Source organism: Camelus dromedarius, chromosome 16, assembly GCF_036321535.1.
Source record: "Camelus dromedarius isolate mCamDro1 chromosome 16, mCamDro1.pat, whole genome shotgun sequence".
Classification (NCBI taxonomy): Eukaryota; Metazoa; Chordata; class Mammalia; order Artiodactyla; family Camelidae; genus Camelus; species Camelus dromedarius.
This window is the reverse complement of record NC_087451.1, coordinates 42,552,853-42,571,128: the sequence shown is the minus strand read 5'-3', so window position 1 is coordinate 42,571,128 and position 18,276 is coordinate 42,552,853. Positions and strand designations below refer to the sequence as shown.

General features: G+C 51.2%; 3 protein-coding genes across 10 annotated transcripts; 1 reads left to right on the top strand and 2 right to left on the bottom strand.

The window, feature by feature from the left end:
• Positions 1-354: 354 nt before the first annotated feature.
• On the top strand, positions 355-6,074 carry PSMC3IP (PSMC3 interacting protein). Of its 6 annotated transcripts, XM_010981793.3 has the most exons (8): positions 410-941; positions 1,034-1,134; positions 1,328-1,417; positions 4,247-4,358; positions 4,803-4,948; positions 5,071-5,124; positions 5,258-5,317; positions 5,398-6,074. In XM_010981793.3, exons 1-8 carry the CDS (start codon positions 908-910, stop codon positions 5,452-5,454), a joined length of 654 nt encoding a protein of 217 aa, XP_010980095.1. In that variant the 5' UTR covers positions 410-907; the 3' UTR covers positions 5,455-6,074. The 6 variants fall into 6 exon arrangements, with proteins under 6 accessions (XP_064351806.1, XP_064351807.1, XP_064351805.1 ...); XM_064495737.1 differs by lacking the exon at positions 5,071-5,124 and having other exon boundaries at positions 382-941; XM_031468735.2 differs by having other exon boundaries at positions 386-941; positions 5,071-5,317.
• On the bottom strand, positions 5,668-12,555 carry MLX (MAX dimerization protein MLX). 3 transcript variants are annotated; one of them, XM_010981794.3, is made up of 8 exons: positions 12,407-12,555; positions 11,929-11,965; positions 11,347-11,436; positions 10,966-11,072; positions 10,603-10,702; positions 10,302-10,401; positions 9,758-9,959; positions 5,668-6,837 (listed from the first exon to the last, which is right to left on the bottom strand). In XM_010981794.3, exons 1-8 carry the CDS (start codon positions 12,446-12,448, stop codon positions 6,781-6,783), a joined length of 735 nt encoding a protein of 244 aa, XP_010980096.1. In that variant the 5' UTR covers positions 12,449-12,555; the 3' UTR covers positions 5,668-6,780. The 3 variants fall into 3 exon arrangements, with proteins under 3 accessions (XP_010980096.1, XP_031324593.1, XP_010980097.1); XM_031468733.2 differs by having other exon boundaries at positions 12,245-12,529; XM_010981795.3 differs by lacking the exon at positions 11,347-11,436.
• A 675-nt stretch (positions 12,556-13,230) lies between these two features.
• COASY (Coenzyme A synthase) lies at positions 13,231-17,403 on the bottom strand. Its single transcript, XM_010981791.3, has 10 exons — positions 17,265-17,403; positions 16,163-16,870; positions 15,347-15,561; positions 14,963-15,094; positions 14,636-14,825; positions 14,487-14,551; positions 14,229-14,313; positions 13,952-14,049; positions 13,718-13,864; positions 13,231-13,618 (listed from the first exon to the last, which is right to left on the bottom strand). Exons 2-10 carry the CDS (start codon positions 16,857-16,859, stop codon positions 13,559-13,561), a joined length of 1,689 nt encoding a protein of 562 aa, XP_010980093.1. The 5' UTR covers positions 16,860-16,870; positions 17,265-17,403; the 3' UTR covers positions 13,231-13,558.
• Positions 17,404-18,276: the final 873 nt, after the last annotated feature.

Genomic DNA, 18,276 nt, shown 5'->3' with positions numbered 1-18,276 from the left:
CAATTATATTGTCCCCTAAACACGTGAAGACAAGTACTGGTTTCAAAGGCTAGTGAGGTTTTAGGTAAGAGAAGGTTTTAAAAAGTAGCACCATGCCTGTCTGGATTGTTTGAGGGGCAGGAACAGCTGCTCTTTGGCCTTCGGCTGACCTCAGAAACTAGAAATACTTATTTCAGGTTTTGTCCCATTGGCCACTGTGGGCAGGAGTGGAAAGCACCTGCCAGGTGTTGCCATAAGATTGTCTCAGCCAAAAGGAAACTTTTCTGCAAACTTTGTGGCTTAAGAGCGGCCCCCTCCCGACCCTCCCTTCAACTACGGCATGTGTTGAGCGCCCCCTGTGTGCTGAGCTCGGTAACGGGCAATTAAGGGCCTCGTTATTCTTTCCAAGGCGCTTACGCGTTCTATTGGGTTTTCACAACCCCCTCCTGAAAGCACCTGTTCCTGTTTAACAAATGTTAAGACTAACCGACAGAAAGCCTCGGGCCATTGGACAGAACACGTCTCTGTGGGTAACTGGCCCTGTGACCTTGAGCAAGTCGCTTGCCCAGCAGATGATGCTGGATTTCTTCCCGTTCGAACACGGCCTAGCTCAAGGTCACGAGTGCTCAGCGCCCGCTGAAACTGGGTACCGAAACTTCAAGGCATGATTCCCTACAGTCTTGTTCTGAGGAGGGAAGGGAGAGGTTCGCAGCGCGCCCCAACCACCGCAGCAGAGACCCGGGCCGGATCCGGGTTCCCCAGCTCGTGGCGGACGTGAACTACAGTGCCCGGGGAGGTCCACTCTCCTCCTTGCCAAGGTTTCTCTCCGCCAATCACCGCTTGAGGCCCGCCCTGCCCCTCGCCGGAAGGAGACGTTGCCCGAGCAACTGCAACTTCCGGTTTTCAGAGTCTGGCGGCGCGAAAGGCCATGAGTAAAGGCCGGGCGGAAGCCGCGGCGGGAGGTAACGAGGCCGTGGGCGCGGGGAGACCCGGTAGGACGGAGGGCAGGGGTCGGTTGAGGGTCCCCCCCACCTGCCTTGTCTCTCTCGGTTAGCCCCCGGGATCTTGCTGAGGTACCTGCAGGAGCAGAACCGGCCCTACAGCGCTCAGGACGTGTTCGGGAACCTGCAGCGGGAACACGGACTGGGCAAGGCGGTGAGGACCCTCTCCTGGGATTCCCCACTTTGGGACCCCCTCCAATCAGCCCGGGCTCCTGGCCTCTCGAGGCTTCCATTCTAACCTTGGGCTTTTAAGGCTCTTTTAAGGTTCTTCCCCCATCACTGTTGAGATTCCTCCGCCCGGGCCGCAAGTCACTCCCCCGACGGCTCCGTCCCCTTCCCTCTGCCAGGCGGTGGTGAAGGCGCTAGAGCAGCTGGCCCAACAAGGCAAGATCAAAGAGAAGACGTATGGCAAGCAGAAGATATACTTTGCAGACCAGGTGAGGGAAACCTGTGCAGATTAGCACCTGTGTGACAGCACGGCATTAGGTGGATCCGTCCCTAGTATGAACTCTCTTTGGGAGAATTGAGGCATCCCGTGAAATTCACCATTGAAAGGGCCCGAGCCAAACTTGAATTCTAAGTATGTACTCCCCTTACTGTGATCCAAACTTCATGAGATTTCCAGACTTGAAATATGATAGATTTATGATAGAAATATGACAGAAGATCCCAAATTGTTGCTATCGAGATCCATTTACACTTGGAAGTTATTTCCAATCATCTAGATGAGAACCACCATCTGCCAAATTATTTTCCTTCTGTCTCCTACCCCCTCCATAAACACACATTAACTTTGTATCTCCAGCCCAGACCTCCACTTGGATGCCTTTCAGACCCTTCAGAATCAGTATTGCCAAAGCGGAATAGCTCATCTCTTCCCCTAAACTGGCTCCTCTTGCATTCTTTTCCCTTGTGGTATCACTCTTTCCCCAGGCCAGAGACTGAGGAGTTGTTCTTAATTTCCCTTACTTCACATACCTAGTCAGCCATCAAGTCCGGCTGTTTCTCCCATTCTTGACTGTCCTCTCCTTTCCATATGATGTCACTGCTCTAGTTCAGGTGTTCCTCATCTATTGCAGTAGCCTCCTAACTGATCTCCTGGCCTTGTCAAACACATCTTAAACATTGAAGCCAGAATGATCTATGTACATGCAAATCTAGCCTTGCCGTTTCCCTACTGAAAACTCTGGTGCTCCCTAGAACAGATAAAAGGTACCTGGAGATTTGGCCCCAGCTTGCCTCTAGCCTCCCCATCCCTATTATTTCTCCATCCATCAATATTAGACCATTTACATGTGTTTTACTCTTGTGTCCTTTGCCCGTTGTGTTTCCTCTGCTCAGAGGGTTTTTTTTTTTATATATATTTTACAATATCACATTAAAAAATTTGTTTTGAGGGAAGTAATTAGGTTTATTTACTTAATGGAGGTTCTGGGGATTGAACCCAGGATCTCCTGCATGCTAAGTATGCACCCTACCAATTGAGCTATACCCTCCCCACTATAATGTCACATTTTAAAAATTGAAGTATAGTTGATGTACAATATTATGTTACAGGTATACAATATAGTGATTCACAAATTTTTAAAGGTTATATTCCATTTATAGTTACAATAAGATATTGGTTATATTCCCCATGTTGTACAATAAATCCTTATAGCTTATTTTATACCTGATAGTTTGTACCTCTTAATCCTCCACCTCCATCTTGTCCCTACCCCTTCCCTCTCCCCTGGTACCCACTAGTTCCTTCTCTACATCTGACTTTCTTTTCTGTTATATTCACTAGTTTGTTGTATTGTTTTAGATTCCACATGTAAGTGATATCTTACAGTATTTCTTTCTCTGACTTCTTTCTTTTAGCACAATGCCCTCCAAGTCCATCCATGCTGTACACCAGAAACTAGTACATTTTAAATCAACTATGCTTCAATTAAAAAGCAAACAACCAGCCAATCCACTTAAAATATATCTGCCCAGAGTTTTTGAGTCCTTTCTTCCTCTTTGCCCAGCTAACTCTTATTTAATCCCTTAGGATTTCAATAATTGCCTTCCTCAGGCACTTACCTCTTTTGAGGCATACTCATAATTTTCTTTACTTGTGTCCCTCATGAAACTGAAGCTCTTTCTAGGGAAGACCCCATTTCTCATTCATCCTTTTTTTTTTTTTTTTTTGGAGGGGAGAGGTAATTAGGTTTATTCATCTTTAGAGGCAGTACTGGGGATTGAACCCAGGACCTTGTGCGTGCTAAGCATGCGCTCTACTGCTTGGGCTATACTGTCCCCCCTCATTCATCTTCCTTTACTCAGCCCCCCTACAGGATCTAAACATCCCAGAGACATTAAGTCCTCGGAGATATTAAATCCTCATTTAACTGAACCAAACCACCATCAAGGCTAATTTTCCTAAAATAGGTTTCACTATGTTATTCTTCTATTGATGATCCCTTAAAGGAGAAGTTGGCAGATTTTCTTTTTCTGCAAAAGGCCAGACATACATTTTCATGTTTTGCAGGCCAGATGGTCTCTTGTCCCAGCTACACAAGTGTCACAAGTACTCAAACCCGCCATTGTAGAGCAGAAGCAGCCATAGACATGTAAACGAATGGATGTGGCTGTGTTTCAATTAATTTTTTTCAAACACATGCATCTGGCAGGATTTGGCCTGCAGGCTGTAGTTTGCTGCCTTCTGCTCTAAAGGTTTCCCTCCCCTGAATGTAGAATCCAGACTGCCCAGGCTGGCATTCCAGCCTTTCCATCCTGCTTCCCATTGCCAACTGACAAGACCTCACTGAGCCCCAGCACAGGCCTTTTCTAGCTACTAGTCTCATGGGAGGGGCTCCTCAGACTTTCACTGGAGTCCCTCATCTAAATGCCCCCCACTGTGCCTCTGCACTTGTCCAGAGTCTTCCTGTTGTGGAAACCCATAATTAGGCATCATCACCTTGACAAAAATCTTTACTCCTTCAGCCCAGTGAGTGGTTTTACCAGCAAACTGAAAGGTATTTCTGTCCTATTCAGTATCCCGCCAACCTAGAAGCCTCTTGAGGACAAGCATCAGGTTTCAACTTGTTCTTTTATAGCTTTTTGTTGGGACCAGTACTAAACTGAATGATTTCTCAAAAGTACCCTCCCACTATTTTCCCAGGCCCTCTGGAGAGTTGGGGAGTCCCAGATTGAATGAATGTGAATGTTGCCTTCCCAGATGTGGGTTCCCATCCTGTGTGACTTATCAGTCTGCTTGTTTTTCCTTTTGTCTCTGGCAGGACCAGTTTGACATGGTCAGTGATGCTGACCTCCAAGGCCTGGATGCCAAAATTGTGGCTCTCACTGCTAACGTGCAGAGCTTGCAGCAGAGCTGCCGCCACATGGAGGCTGGTAGGACTGGGCAGCCCCTAGGATGGTGCCCCTAGTGTCAGAGTCAGGCCAGAGGTCAGGACTACTAAGTTAAGGATCTGTTGACTGCAGAGTTGTCTTTAATTAAAATAAATGTTTAACAACCAATGGCTTTTGAAGAGAAATAGGCAAGACATACATTTGCCTCCCCCACTATGATTGTCAGTATACGGTTCCCACACTTCACGTCCCTTATTCCTGCTTCTTTAACTGGCTACAGCTTACAGTCTGCTCAACTTCGTACCTCCCCCTACCCCCATTGTAGATGGAGAAAGAAAGAAAACTAGAATGAACAAATAATTCTGTAAGCCTTAATCTCCAGAATATGGGATGCATTCTGGACCCTGTGTCTAGAACCCAGAGCAAGGTAGATGCCCGGTCACCTACCTCAGGGTGGCAAGTGACCTCAGGGAGGTGTGGTTTCAGAGCTGAAGGAGTTAACTAGTGCCCTGACCACACCGGAGATGCAGAAAGAGATCCAGGAGTTGAAGAAGGAATGTGCTGGCTACACTGAGAGACTGAAGAACATTAAAGCAGCCACCAACCACGTGACTCCAGAAGAGAAAGAGCAGGTGGGTTGGGAGGGAGGGGTAACAGGGAGGGCTGCCTGTGCAGGCCCACAGTGAGGATGAGGGCTGACCCCACCAGCTGCTGTAGGGCTGAGGGGGTCAGAGGAATCTGTTTCCCCATCTAGGTGTACAGAGAGAGACAGAGGTACTGCAAGGAGTGGCGGAAGCGGAAGAGGATGGTGAGTGTGTGGGAGCTACAGGCAGGCCCAGAAAAATGCCAGCCACCAGAGAAACAGCTGCCCCCTATCACAGATCTCTCAGGCAGTGCCGAGTACTTCCCATCTGAAAAGGAGTGGTTTTGTTTCTCGGCAGGCAACAGAGCTGTCTGATGCAATCCTTGAAGGATACCCTAAGAGCAAGAAGCAGTTCTTTGTAAGTGGTGCTCTTCCTTCCTTGCTCCCCTGGGGTCTTCATCCAGGGAGGTCTCATTTGCTTGTCTCGCTGCCCCACAGGAGGAAGTTGGGATAGAGACGGATGAAGATCATAATGTCATGCTCCCAGACCCCTGAGAGGCCCTCCAGCAGGACTGGGAACAGAGATGCCCTGCGCTGGCCGCCTTGTTTAGGTCAGCTTTCTTGTTTCCTGCTGCTGTCCTCCTCTGAGCATACACCAGAGTGCTGGGTGGAAGGAGGGAGCACTGGTGGCCCCGAGGGGATGGTCACACTCATTTCATCATCCACGTTTTGACTGCTTGAGCTTAACACTTAGACTTGGAACAATGCTAAAGGAAAGCATTTAGCAATATTTATTGTAATATAATTTGATATAAAAATATTTAATTTCCTCTGGATAATCAAACCTCCTGGATATCAAACCTGAGGAAGGCAAAAGGGAGGTTGGGGGACAAGGGCAGAGAGAGGCTACCATGCATGGTATTCAAGGAGCTCAGGGCCTCACCCAGGACTCCCTTGGGCTCTAAACCCCAGGAGACCTTTAGAGTATCTTCTCTACACCTCTTCACCCCAGCCCAAATCCTGGGAGAAATGCAGGCAGCACTGAGATGGTGACGACCCAGATACACTTGACAAAAACGCTGAGAGTGGTCTTGAGGCATGTTAATTTTCCAAAATTGTAACTTTAGCAAAATTGCATTGTTGGTGTTTAAAAAAATAAAAACATTTAATATGTAGTGCTGTGCCACTCGGCTTTGCTGTGCAGTGCTACTGCCTGTGGGGACAGAGAGGGCAGGTGTGGGGGGTAGTCTGCTTCCCTCTACAGCCCAGAGTAGAAAAGAAGGGGAGGCAGTGGAGTAGGAGATGAGGGCAGGAACCTGGCAGCCCTACCCTGAGCTGGCCAGCGAAAACTCTGGCCTCACCTTGGGCTGACCAGGCAACCCTAGCCTAGGCATGAAGCAACCTTTCCCCTTCGTGACTGTGGGGAGTATCTCCTCTTACTCCTTTCTTCCCAACCACCTACTGCCCAAATGGCCAAATTTGGGCTAAATGTTGCCCGAGAGACCAAAACAGGCAAACAGTAGTTGCCATATATGAGCAGAAATCTGAGGCTTAGAAAAAGGGGAGAAGCCAGGAGCTCTTTGGGTTGCCCAGAGCAGACACCAATCCCAAGGACTTTTATGAGGAGAGGGGAAGACTAGGTAGGTTTGAGATCTATGGTCAATATAATAAATTAATCAAAGCTTTCATAATAAAAACACCACAGCCCCATTGAAGATGGGGCTGTGGTGGGGTCAGTGGGAGCTGGGAAGCCAAATACCAAGGAGAAAGCAGCTGACTGGTGTATGGTGTCACAGTCCAGTCTCATAAGCCCAGTGGCTCCATGGCCAAGTAGGAGACTCAAGGCCTCTTGCTGGCTGTTCTGCAGGTTCCAAGAGCCGGTCAGTAAAGCTGGTTCTTCAATTGGTGCAGGACGCCAATCACAATCTCCCGTAGGGTCTGGCAGGGGCAGCAGAGGAAGAGAGAGATGATGCTCAGGGCATGGAGCTGCTCAGTGACACCTGCCCAGGCCAGGTGTGCTCTTTAGGTTACAGTTAAAAAAAAAAAAAAAGCCCCTGGGAAGCACTGATGTCTACAGCTTACTTTGCAATGCCCCTAGAACAGGATGGAGTCAGGGATGGAGAGATGCACAGCTACGTGATAAAGCAAATACAAAAAAGGTTAATGTGAGAATTTAGGTGTTGGGGAGGATATGAGTGTTCACTGTAAAATTCTCTCAATGCTACAGTATGTTTAAAGTGTTTCACAATAAAAAAGTTGGAAAGGAACAAGAAAAGGATGATCAGGAATAAGAAAAAGATGCCCACTCTGGCCACTTTTATTCAACACAGTTTTAGAAGTCTTAGCCACAGCTGCCCGAGAAGAAAAGGCAACAAAAGGAATCCGAATTGGAAAGGAAGAAGTAAAACTCACTGTTTGCAGGTGACGTGATACTATACATAGAAAATCCTAAAGATGGCACCAGAAAAGTGTTGGGCCTAATCAGTGAATTTGGTAAAGTTGCAGGATACAAAGTTAATACACAGAAACCTGTTGCATTTCTATACACGAACAATGAAGAAGTATCAGAGATAAAGGAACAGTCCCATTTAACACGGCAGCAAAAAGAATAAAAAACGTAGGAATAAACCTACCTAAGGAAGCAAAAGTCCTGTACTCCAAAAACTGTAAGATACTGATGAAACAGTATGACACAAAGGGATGGAAAGATATACTGTGTTCTTAGATTGGAAAAATTAACATTGTTAAAATGACCATACTACCCAAGGTAATCTACAGATTCAATGCAATCCCATTCAAAATTCCAATGGTATTTTTTTCACAGAACTAGAACAAATCATTTACAAATTTGTATGGAAACACAAAAGATCCTGAGTAGCCAGAACAGTCTTTAAGAAGAGCAAAGCTGGAGGAATCACGGTCCCTGGCTTCAGACTACACTACAAAGCTATAGTAATCACAACAGTATGGTACTGGTGCAAAAAACAAGACCCATAGATCAATGGAACAGGATAGCGAGCCCACAAGTAAAAACCATGCACTTATGGTCAATTAATCTACGACAAAAGAGGCAAGAATATGCAATGGAGAAAAGCCAGTCTCCTCAAAAAATGGTGCTGGGAAAACTGGACAGCGACATGTAAAAGAATGAAATTAGAACACTCTAACATCACATACAAAAATAAACTCAAAATTGATTAAAGACCTAAACGTTAAGCCTGGATACTATAAAACTCCTAGAGGAAACCTCGCCAGAACACCCTTTGACATAAGTCATAGCAATATTTTTTGGATCCATTCCCTAAGGTAAAGGGAGTAAAAGCAAAAATAAACAAATGGGACCTAATTAAACTTAAAAGCTTTTGCACAGCAAAGGAAACTATCAACAAAACAAGAAGACAACCTACTGAATGGGAGGAAATATTTACAAATAATATGAGCAATAAGGGATTAATATCCAACATATATAAACAACTTATATAACTCAACATCAAGAAAAAAACTTGATTAAAAAATGGGCAGAAGAACTGAATAGACATTTTTCCAGAGAAAATACAGATGGCCAACAAGCATGTGAAAAGATGATGCTCAACATCACTAATCATCAGGGAAACTGAAATCAAAACCACAAGGAGATACCACCTCACACCAGAATATCATCAAAAAGAACATAAATAAATGTTGGCGAGGATGTGGAGAAATGGCACACTTGTACACTGTTGGTGGGAATGTAAATTGGTGCAGCCACCGTGGAAAATAGCATGGAGGTCTCTCAAAAAACTAAAAACAGAGTTACCATATGGTCCAGCAATTCCATCCTGTGTATACATCCAAAAAAAAAACAACAAAAACACTAATTCTAAATGATACATGCATCCCAACATTCCTATCAGCATTATTTACAATTGCCAAGATACAGAAGCAATCTAGGTGTCCATCAACAGACGAATGGATAAAGCAGTATGCACATACACAGACACTGTAACACCAGTCAGCCATCAAAAGGAACGAAATTTGCCATTTGCAGCAACATGGATGGACTTGCAGGACATTATGCTAAGTGGCAGACACAGAAAGACAAACACTGTATGATTTTACTTACATGTGGAATCTAAAAAATACAACAAACTAGTGAATATAACAAAAAAGAAGCAGACTCACAGATACAGAGAATAAACTAGTGGTTACCAGCAGGGGAGGAGGGGCGACATAGAGGTGGAGAAGTGGGAGGTACAAACTACTGAGTGCAAGACACGCCACAGGGATGTATTGTACAACACAGGGAATATAGCCAATATTTTGTAATTACTGTAAATGGAGTGTAACCTTTAAAAACTATATTTAGAAAAATGTTAGGAAACAAAAAAATCTCAGCTACAAGTCTCAGAAAAAGTAACCAAGCCTCAAAAGCAGAAGACTCAGTGCAACCATTAACACACCCTCTATCACAAATAATCAGAAACCTGGAGGAAAAGTCCTTTAGCGAGCCTGTGGTTAGGGGCCAGGAATCTTTCCACAAACCCCAAGGAAGTCTGCTGCAAGTGATCAGGGCTTACAAGCTGGGCAAACGAGGAGGGCCTGAGGTGGCCACGATGCTAAACAAAGGCCAAGAGCCAGGCCTTACATGAGTGAGTGCTCAAACCATTCTTGCCAAATGAAACCTTAACAGGAAAATCTGGGTTAGAAAGCAAAGAGGGAAACAAGAATACAGACTTGTAGAAATACCCTCAAGAAACCTAAAAGCTGCTGCCCTATCTCTGAACAAACAATGGCTTGGGCCACTTTGCCTGAGGGGAGAGGGAAGACCCCCCCCCCCCAACACACACACCCTAACCCTGCGCCTGCTGCTGCCCCATACCTGAGGCTTACAGTGCTCCTCTATCCAGCTGAAGACACAAGCCGACAGCTCCTGGAAGCTGGCCACGGAGATGGAGGCATTGAAGGACTGGAAGAGGGAGTCCATGATGCCTTGAAACACGTTGAACTTAACCTGGTCAGAGACCTGGTCCTCCCCCTCATGGGGGTTGTCCTGGTGTGCCTTCACAATCTGCTCATAGTTCCTGAAAGCGAGCAAGGGCTAAGGGGCCGCAGCAGCTCTACTGGCCCAGGAGGAGAAACAGCCTTACTCGTACTCCCTGGGGAAGGGGATTCCCAGAGATGTAGGTACTGCTTCTTGGTCCGAAGTGGTGACCTACCCTCTCCAACCTTCCTTTCATTAACCCAACAAGCATTTCCAGAGTATCTGCAATATTTGGAGGCAGAGTCCTGCCTCTTAAGTGGCCACCTGAGGGAGTGGCAGTATTATTTGATGTGGCCTTTGAACAAAGGGGAGGGTGTGAACTGAGGTTGGCCCCACAGTCCCCTAAGAAGCACTGGTTCCCCCAGCCCAGCATCCCCCTTACACTTTCATGATCTTTAGGGCCATGACGTCCTTGCGTAGTGTGGACACCTCCTCCTCCTGCTTTTTCTTCTCCTTATGCAAAAACTGGATGTAGTCAATGGCTGGGGTGGAGGTGGGAAGAGTGGATAAGCACAGAGGAAGACTTAACCAGAAGAACAAAGCTTATTTTGTTTCTCTGTCCCCCAGACCCCACCTCTCTCATTACAGCCACCCCACCAGGGCCAGGCTGAAAGCAAGTATAAGGTGCCAGCCTTCTCACAGCCCCCTGGGCTCCAACCCCTCCAGTGCTCTCCTGGCCATACTCTTCTGCAGAACGATGGCCTTGCTGAGCTTTTGGGAGCCAATGGAGAAGTCCTGCTGCTGGCAGGTGGGGACGATGGTCTGGAGGTCATCATAGCCTCTCTGTGGAGAGAGCAGGGGAAACAGAGGTTCCTTAACTGAGGATTAAGGCAAATGGGCACAAAGCTTTTCTTCCGTGACACAAAGTTCTATGCTCACACACTCAAAGGGGCCAGCAGGGAAGGAGGGAGATAGATGTTTATGTCCAGGGCCTAGACTAGCTGCCCCCAAGCCTGCTTGGGACTGCCTGACAGGGTCAGGGCAGAGTGGATCTAAAGTGCGCAGGGCCTCCCTGTGCTGCCTGAGGTGCAGGCCTCCCCAGTCACCTTGATGGCATCCCTCCTCTTCTGCTCGGCCTGCGTGTGTGCTCGCCGCCGCCGGTCCTTGTAGGACTCCTTGTAAGATTCCTGGTGGTAATCGCTGTCCTCGTCGTCTACCCTCGGAGTTAGGAGCAGGAAGAGGTCATTCTGGGGTCCTGTGGGGCCCAGCTAGCCCACTTTTCCCAGCTGGTTTGAAGAACCTCGTACCCAGGGATGGCAGATGAATACAAGAACCTAATAACCTAGATGAGGTGAAAGATGGAGACCCTGCATCTAGCACTAGGGCTCCAGCGCCCCCATGTGGATGGCTGGAACTGCCCTGCCTAGGAAAGATCCTAGAACGATGGCATAGTTGGTCCCCCAGGTTAGGAGGATGTTGCTGCCTACCTGTGTTGGGGACAGAAGAGGCACTGGTGGAACCGATGCTATTAGCTCTGGACACTACACTCCCCTTGCGGGTGCTTTCTACAAAAAGCCCTGAAAAAGAGAGGCCCCAATCACTAAGAGGTAGTTTCAGGGAGAGGGGAAGGGGGCACTGCTAGGCTCTCGGATATCTGTAGGCACAATGGCTTCCTAAGCCTTAAATGCTGACTTCTCCCCTCAACCCAAAAGCCAGCCAAACTGGGCACCCACTTCCTGTCGTGCCATGCCACAATACTCTCGCCCCTAGTGTCTACACTGCTCCACGGGCCTGCACTTATATCTCCTGGCTCACAAAGTGGCATCTGGACGTGATGATGGTGAGTGGCCAGCTGTCACTACTACCATCACTTCCCTGCTCCAGGGCAGAGAGAACTAGGTGTCACCCTTTGATGCTTCCTGCCCCTGTCCTCCAGCTTGCTGCTCAGAACCGCTCAGCTCAGGGACAGTGGACTGCTCAGGTGTGGCTGGCAAGGCCACGCTGATCTGTAAGGCTGAAGTGGGAGTGTCCCTCCCTCCAGAGCCGAAGACGGTGGGGGAGGCACTCACCGGGGTCCAGGCTGTTGTCGCTGTAGGCATACTCCACCTGCGGCACCGAGCAAGGGAGAAGCCCGTCAGACCTCTGGCCCTGCGCGCGGGTGTACACATACACGCACGCACGCACGCACGCGCGCGCGCGCACACACACAAAACACACACACACATCTGGGCTGCGCGGGCTATTGCAGGATTTCCCCAGAGCCAAGACTGGCTAGGCCGCAGGAGCGCTGACCCTCGGCAGGATGCCGTCCGCTCCCTCCACCCCCGCAACCCCCCAGCCCCATCCCCTCACACCCGCCCGCACACGCCTCAGTTGTCTTCCCACCTTGGCACACGCCGGGTGAGAGCTGTCTTCTCTGCAGCCCCGGGGCCCGGAGAGCGGGGGGAGCTCTAGGGACTGCAGGGAGTCCCCTCGTCTTCCGGACCCCCTACGTGCACGAGCCCGACCCGCCCTCCCCTCGCCGGCGTGCGCGCCCACGGGGCTTGCCTTGACCCAGGGGTCCTCTGGAGAGGCGCCCGGCTCCGTCATCTCCGACCCACCGAACCGGAAACCTGCCCGCGGGCGGGCCCCCTGCGGCGAGGAAGAGGCAAGGCGCACCCACGTGATCCAAACCCACCAACCCGCGGTTCAGAGGCGGAGGGCGGGGCGGAGTACTGAGCTTGCGCAGTCCGAAGGACACTCAATACCCCCGCCCCCAGCCGGTGGAGAGGGGTCCGGCCGGGCGTCACCGCTGTTGACGGCGGTCTCGGGGCCGTCTTCCGCGTCCGTCCTCGCCCTCTCTCAGGGTTGGTGTCCCTGCCGTTGCCACATGAAGCACATTTTGTGAAACGTGTATCTCCTCAAAAGGCTTTTCTGCAATGTCGCAGATAGTTGCGCGCACGCGCACTGCCGGCTGGCTGCCGGGGCGAGTTTCCCGGACTTGAGTCCTGGCCACCCTGTCCGATCCTGCGGGGCTGCAAGCTCTGTGAGGCCAGTGGCCCAGCGTGGCTTGTTGAAGGCTGCTCCTCCAACACCTAGCCCAGAGTCTGGCAGGATACTTGTGGAACAACGTTTTCAAAGAGCCTGTTAGCCAAGTTATTCTTTGTAGATAAGGAAACCGAGGTACCTGTAAAGTCCAGAACTTGTCCAGAAGCACACAGCTAGTCAGTAGGGGCAAGGCTGGCCTCAGTCTGACTAGCATGGCAAAAGCCATGCTCTTAGCCACTGCACCCCCGGCTTCCAGCTTAGGCCTGAGCCCTGTACTTGGGGCTCAAGGGTCGCAAAGATAACCAGAGGTACTGGAGCAGGAAGCAGACACCATACAGGCAGGACCTGGTAACATTCAGCTTTAATTCTGTTACAAGCTTCAGTGTTTGCCCTGGCCCCAGCCCACCATGGGTACCACAGACCTGTGAAAGAGTGAGGATGGAACACCAGGGGAGGCCTGCTCCTCCCAGAGCCACATCGTCAGTGTCAGTCAAACACCAGCAAGCCGGGTAGTCTTCTGTGTCCAGCAGGCCCAGCCCTGCCCTGTCCTGCTTAGCTCAGAGCCCTCTAGGCTCAAGCTAGGGTGAGCTTCAAGGCCCCCATCTGTCCTCACTGCTGGATCTCTTGTCCACTTCAGGGGCCAATGTGGCCCCACAGAGAACTCATTGTCAGTCATGGGCCTGATGGTGTCTCAGAGATGCGCTTCTGCAGGAGGGCCCAGGCTTTCTCCACCTTTGGGGCAGGCCAGAAAAGGTGGGAAGAAAAGAGGACAGGATCAGTCAGGTACTCCCTGGAGACTCCCCACAACCCAGCCTTTCCCAGGGCTCCAACCTGGCGCTGGGTGACTTGTGGCTCCCATAGGGTGCTCAGCACCACATGGCTCTGGTCCACAAGCTCCTGCCCACTCATCTGGCTCTGCAGCCGGCTTTGAGCCGCAGCCTCACTCAGGCCATCCCTCTCCACAATGCGTCGGATAGCCTGGGCAGACGAGGTATTTGTCAGCCCGCTGGCTCACAGCTGGATGTGGTCTGCAGTGGGGGTGGAATGGGGGTGGGGTCCAGATACCTCGGTCTCAGGGATGACAACGGTCCACACCTCATGCACCATGTTCTTCCAGCCGGCTTCAAGCAACACGGCAGCATCAATCACGCACACATGCTTTCCTGTGGGGAGACCCCAGTCACAGCCAGCAGCCCCCTGCCACTTGCTACCAGTCAGAGGGTCAAGGAAACATAATCCCAGGGAAAGTGCATGGTCTGGTCTGGTTTGGGGTGGGGAAGCTCCTGGGGGAGAATCTGCTTAACAGTTTCCCAGGGCTGCTCTCCTCATCCTCTCCACTTACCCTCAGCCACAGCCTGATCCATCTCCTCCCTGGCCAGCTTTGCGATAACCGGCCACATAATGTCAGTGAGTATCTTCAGCTGCTTCTGAGGAGGGGAACAGCAGGGGTGGGCAGACCTTACCTTCCTTCAGAGATGGAGCCAGCCCGAGGAGAACAGTAGTGGAAACTGGGATTCCGGGCCAGACTAGAGAGATCCGCTGGGTCCCAACCTCTGGGTCTAGCGGCAGCTGCAGAGCCCTTGGAAAGGTGTGTGTTTACCTTGTTCCCGAACACCCGGCTGCCTAGGACCTTCCTGTTGATAATGCCATCTTTATGGAGAATATCTGGATGACAGAGACAGAGAACTAGGTAAGGGGGCCAGGTCATCTCCTCACTTCAGGCCACCTCCAGCCCTCCCCTGTAATTACCTGTTCCAAAGGCTTCCACAACCGGCTCATAGGCAGGACCGCCCGGGGCATAGGCCCGATGGCCCAGGTGGTCACTGTCGATGACATAGGCCCCCAGGCCCTTTAGCCGCTGAGCTATTGAGCTCTTCCCAGAGCCACTGATGCCCGTCAGCCCAATCACGTAGAGACCTGGGGGGAGCTCTGGCCTCTTCTAGGGGTAGATAAGAGGGAGCACAGTTACTAGGGTCCCCAGACTCAGGCTTGAGGCTGAACCCTTCAGTCTCTCCTCTCCAGCATTCCCGGCCCACCCACACCGGTGGGGGGAGGTGGTGAGAAAGGCGGGCTTACATGCGGAGGCCGGAGCAGGTTTCCCAGCATCTGTTGGCGGAAGCTGGAGGAGCTGACTTTGTCCTCTTCGTTTTCCTTGTTGTTTAGGTCCTTCAGCAGCTGGATCTGGTACAAGGTGAGCTCCTCCAGGTCCTGAGGTAAGGAAGAGTGAGGAGAGGGAAGGAGGGGTGAGACGAAGCTAGACAAACCTGTCGCCTTACCCTTCCCTGCCTACCCCAGAGGTAGGGCTTGCCTCTGAGGGCAGGCTGGGAACCAGTTCCAACTTGCCTCTTCCCACCACTTTGAGCCCCCTCTTCCCTCCTCTGGGGTCATGGTACTTCCAATAGCCCCCAGTGGCCTTCCCCGTCCCATCCACTCCCTCTACCAGTCTCCCTCAGGGGTTACATTCTCAAGGCGGAAGCGGTTGACGGCCATCCCCCCACGATAGGTCTCCTCGCTGACCACCAGGAACTCCAGAGAGGGGTCAGAGCCAGCGGGCCCATAGGGGTCCAGCAGGGGGATGAAATCGAAAGCCAAGGAGGGCTTGATGTCCACCAGGAACTCACTCAGACGTTCCACGCGTTCTGAGTAGGGTTGGAGCAGCTCAGGGAGCACCTTGCCTGGGGAAGGAGCCCAGAAAAACAGTGAGATCTTTTTACTGGGGAGGAAGAGTGTGGACCAGTTGGGGGAAGACTGTCCCTAAGCATCCTATCTCCAGAGGGGAGGTAGGGGCAGGGAGAAAGGGGTAAGCTGGGAAGTCGTCTGTGATGGGGGAGCTGTGAGGAGGAGGCAGCAGGCACAATAGTCCTACAAGGGCTGGTACGTGTGCAGAGAATTAGCAGTGCCAGTAGGCATCAGAGTCAGACGGAGAATTCCAAGAACCATGCCATCCACAAGGCCCCTCTGACGGTCTCTGGCACTGTAATCTGCAATTTATTCATCCATTTATTCCCAGGAACTCAAACTTTAGGATTCACCGTGTGGAGAACTTGTTAAAAGTGCAGATTCCTTGGCTCCACATTTGGGGGATTCTGATTGAGTGGTGACTAGACCAACACACCTAGAAAGCTGCATTTCTTACTTTAACAAAATTCCCTTAGCACCAAGGGAGTGCCAGGCACTGTGACATTTGGGAGGGGTGGGAAGTAATGCATGGCCCCACCCTTCCTCAATCTTGGCCTGGGGGAGGGTTAAGACTGCCCTAATCAGAGTCCCACTCACTCTTCAACAAGTCTTTGTCTGCTACTCCCACCACAAGCTGCTCCTGGGCCAGAATGCACGCGACACTGAGTAACACTTTGTGGGCATTGTGCAGGCGGTCAAAGGTGCCACCTACAGCCCCGCGGTGGTAGCCACGCACTGGCTGCTTTGCAGACCTGGCCACGGGGGAGGTTGGCCTGATGGCGGAGGGTAAGGGGACATCCAGGGACTCCACGGGCAGTACTGCAGGCTCATAATCAGGGTAGAGCAGAACCGAAGACAGCTGCGGACAACAGCTGTAACAGCTGGTGGCATAACGCTCTAGCTGTTGCTTAACCGGGTTATACTGGCTTCCATCCAGGGTCTGGAAGTCAGTCAGCACCACTTCCGGCGGGTGGGCCAGGTTCTGGACTGAGCTGGGCTGGGGAGGCAGAAAACTCTTGGTTCGGATATTGGTCAGCAGAACTCTGACGTCCAGGTGCCTGTGGACGTCGGCGCCAGCGTAGAGGTGCGTGATGAAATCGATGACTTCAAACGTGGCCTGCACCGGGCTGGACTGGGGCTGAGCCGAGCCCTCCAGGCTCATGCCCGGCTGCAGGTGTACATAGAGCGTGTGATTCACCAGCCGGGCTGCCGAGGTCAGGATGGAGGCCAGGCGAGGGGCCAAGGAGGCGAGCGGTCTCGTCAGCACCAGGAGGCCCGACCGGAAAACGGCCATGCTGCCCAGGCCTGCAGACAGTCAGGGAGAGGAGGCGAGGGTGACTGTGTGGCACGAGGCTGAAGCCGAAAACTGTAGGGGGATTCGGACCCAAGACAGGGGACCTGGAGCAGGGACGGGATGTCAGTGCGGATCGAGAGGAACCCGGGGGAAGCGACAGGGCCTGGGAATCGGCGCCTCTAGGCTGTGCTCTAAGTCTCGGTTTTATCATCTCTCAGATGGAGCAGTAAATTCGCTGAACTGAATCAAAATCCTGGGAAGGGGAAACTGGACAGGAGCCCCTGAGCCATAGGACTGGGGATCCAGAAATCCTGGGCACTCTTGCTGAGCGGCAGCAAGATGTTCAAGGAATCGGAGGAGGGGACTAAAGGGGGACGGTCAGGCTCGGGTCGGTCTCCTACTTACTGAGACCTCCCGGCTTTGGTTCTGCTTGTACCACGGCGGAGGTTTCTCCGGCTGCGACCCGTTAACACTAGTTCCGGAGCTGCGACTCCGAACTACGGAACCCGAGAAAGGGAGAAAATCTCAACTTCGCGTCGGTGAGGGATTCTCGCGAGATTCTACATGGGGTGGGGCGCGTCTCGCTGATGCGAAAGAGTCGAGACTTGAGAGATGCGTGAGAACTAATTTTCAGACCGCACCCTGACTGGGACTGGGCGGAGTAGGGGAGGGCCCGTTTCGCGGATTCCCTTCAGGCTCTGAGAAAAGAGATCCAGATCTCCTAGGAAACAGTGGCAAAGGCAGAACTAACACCTGACTTTCCTTGCTAATAAAGCATGGGGACATGGGGACGGAGAGGGGTTATAGAGTAGCCCTTAAATTAGGACTCGGCGTCCCCAGAGCCCTCCTGGCGCTCTCCCAGTTTAGGATCCTTCTGTGGGAGGTCACAGGACAACTCTGTCCATGTCCCCATTTCACAGATGGAAAAATTGAGATCCTGTATGTTCCAAGGGCATGTAGGGAGGTAGGGACAGAGGCCATATGTCATGGCTCCCGTGCAGTGCTCTCCACATCACCCAGAAGCAGTGATACACCGGTATTTCGGAGAGAGGAGGAGAGGGAGAGCTCTGAGTGTGAACTCAGTAGAGCTGGCAGAGGATAGGGGTGAGGATGGGAGACAGTGGCAAGGGTTTACGGTGAGGCTAATAAGTGCTGGAGAGGATGGAATTGTAGTCTCAGAGGGGAGCGAAGCCCGGTTGCCATCAGGAAATATTTCAGGTAAATTGTCCATGGAGGTCCCAAAAGAGAGGGGAACAAGATTCCAATAATATGCTGTGGTGTATTTTCCTAACTAAATGAATGCTCACTTTTATACTTAATGTTGTGGTCTTTTTGTATTCCTAAAGAGGTCTCCCTAAAATGTATAAGCCTCTGGCCCCACAGAACCTGGATCTGGCCCTAAAGTTAAGGATGGAAG